This window comes from Mastomys coucha, unplaced genomic scaffold (genome assembly GCF_008632895.1).
Source record: "Mastomys coucha isolate ucsf_1 unplaced genomic scaffold, UCSF_Mcou_1 pScaffold13, whole genome shotgun sequence".
Taxonomy (NCBI): domain Eukaryota; kingdom Metazoa; phylum Chordata; class Mammalia; order Rodentia; family Muridae; genus Mastomys; species Mastomys coucha.
In genome coordinates, this window is record NW_022196895.1 from 27,806,106 (window position 1) to 27,808,642 (window position 2,537).

The 2,537-nt window shown below is 38.4% G+C and overlaps 1 protein-coding gene across 6 annotated transcripts in view; it reads left to right on the forward strand.

The window, feature by feature from the left end:
* The window catches only part of Wdr33 (WD repeat domain 33), a 104,284-nt gene that overhangs the window by 25,832 nt on the left and 75,915 nt on the right, over positions 1 to 2,537 (forward strand). For all 6 annotated transcript variants that reach the window (XM_031365216.1, XM_031365215.1, XM_031365217.1 and 3 more), the window contains one exon: positions 3 to 107. In XM_031365216.1, the coding sequence (XP_031221076.1) occupies positions 3 to 107 (105 nt within the window). The remainder of the gene's footprint in view (positions 1 to 2; positions 108 to 2,537) is intronic.

The window sequence follows — 2,537 nt, forward strand, 5'->3', positions numbered from 1 at the left end:
AGCTGGTCCCACCTATAGGAATGTTGAATAATCCTATGAATGCAGTAACAACAAAATTTGTTAGGACATCAACAAACAAAGTAAAATGCCCAGTATTTGTTGTGAGGGTAAGTATTTGAGTAGATATTTATTTGAAAAAAATTTTTTTTTTTCTTTTCTTTTTTTTTTTTCTGAGACAGGGTTTCTCTGTGTAGCCTTGGCTGCCCTGGAACTCACTCTGTAGACCAGGTTGGCCTTGAACTCAGAAATCTGCCTGCCTCTGCCTCCCAAATGCTGGGATTAAAGGCGTGCGCCACCACCGCCCGGCTTTATTTGAAAGATTAATATTTATTTCTACAGATGTATTTGACAAGCCTGGACAAGGTGGCATAAGCCTTTAATCTCAGAAGCAGGAGAGTCTCCTTGAGTTCAGGGCCAGTCTGTTCTATACAGCTCAGAACAGCCATGAATATGTAGAGAGATCCTGACTGAAAAACAAAAATATTTGATAAAATAAAAATTAAACATTATATTAAATGTGTATTCAAGATGATAGTTGGTTTACTACTAATAATTTTCCTTTTGAACCCATTCTTTTATCCATTTTGTCCACTACTGTTAGGATAATGTATTCTGAATGGTTTTTATCATGTTGTAATTTCCCTAGAATTCTGGAATATGTAGGTTCATGCTGCAGTGGATCTCAGTATTAACTCTTGAATAGAGATGCCTTTGATGCTGTTGGAAAAGCAGCATCCCAAGGTAAATAAAAAGCTGGCAAGTGTTGGTAGGAAATGATGATTTAGGAGTGCTGAAAAACTATGATTACATCATATTCAGCAGCTTTGTGTAGGTGCCCAGTAGTTTCTTTGGAATTTATAACCAGGAATATATTCACATTGTTCAATATTTTAAAGGGATTTTATATAAAAAGGTTCTTTTCCAAACTGACTAGACATTCATTTCATTTTCCTGTTGATGCTAGTGTAATAATTTTATTTCCTTTCTCTGTGTAGCCCTGCCTGTCCTGGAATTCACTCTATAGACCAGGCTGGCCTTGAACTCAACAATCTACCACCTACCTCTACCTTCTGAGTGCTGGGATTAAGGGCAAGCAGCACCAGTGCCTGGCCACTTGATTGTTTGTTCGTTTCTTTCTTTGTTTGTTTGTTTTCAAATCTTGAAAAGTAAGTAAGAGCCTGGCAGTGGTGCCACACACCTTTAATCCCAGCACTTGATAGTCAGAGGAAGGTGGAATTTTGAGTTTGAGGCCAGCCTGGTCTACATAGTGAATTGCAGGCCAACCAGGGCAAGACCCTCTTTCCAAAAAGAAGAGAAAAAAAATTTATTTATTTTTCTGTATAATGCACTGTGTGCATGCTGTGTTTGTGGAGGGTATTGTAAATGTTAATCTGGAGTTACTATCAATTTTAAACTACCATGTTAGTGCTGGGAATCAGGGTTAGGCTTTCTACAGGACCAGCGCATGCTTTTAACAGTAGAGCCATCTCCAACTATGAGATTTCATTTTAAATTTCATGAAATACATGCACTTCTCTGTGGATGCTAGTGCAGGTGCCTTTGGAGGCCAGAAGAGGGCAACCAGTCCTCTGGAGCTGAAATTATAGGTTTTGAGGTGCCTTATATACTGGCAATTGAACTCAGGCCTTTTGTAAAATTAGTATATCCTCTTAGCCATTGAGCCATCTCTCTAGCCCCCTTGTTTTTGTTTTTTGTTGTTGTTGTTTTTGGTTTTCCTCTAAATGTAATTATTACTGTATTTGTGAGCAAGGGGCACTCCCTCATGACTTATCATGATATGTATGTGGAGGTCAGGATCACCTATGGAGTTGCTTCCCTTCTTTTACCTTCATGTGAGTTCCAGGGTTGTGCTCAGATTGTCCAGATTCTCTGGAGCTGGAGACCAACAACACACAGCAGGTGGTTGTGATCCATCTGATGTGTCAGGAACCAAACTGGTCCTCTGAAAGAGCAGCACTCTGAACTGCTTCATTAGTCTCCAGCCCGTTAACATCCTTTTATAATACAGAAAACCTTTCGAAATGAAGCCTGAGTATTCTGTATCCTTATTTCCTCCCCTTATTAATAGGGATAGAACCCAGGGCCTTGAATTTCCTCTGAATTACATTTTTAGCCGCCCCCTTCCCCGCCTTCTTAAGGAAAAAGGAAAAAAGCTGCAATAAATTTCACTTAGGTAGATCTTACTTTGTATTATAGCCAGGCTACCCTAGAACCCTTGGTCTCCCTTATCTTCTCTGTGTGGTGGATAAGTATTTTCCTGTAGAGATCAAGTATAAGATCTTGGGAAAAATTTGTTTATATTAGGAACACAGTCTATTGAAACTTACTAAGAAAGAAAGTTTGTGGGCTCTGTATTTACAGTTTAGTTCACTGAAGAATTGATATGGTTGGGATCATAGCAGATAACAAAATCTATTAAGATAGTACTTTATTCAGAATAATCAAAATTATGACATTGATAAAGCAATAGTCAAATCATCAGAGGTATTTTCCAAATAACCCTAACTTTATGTGTT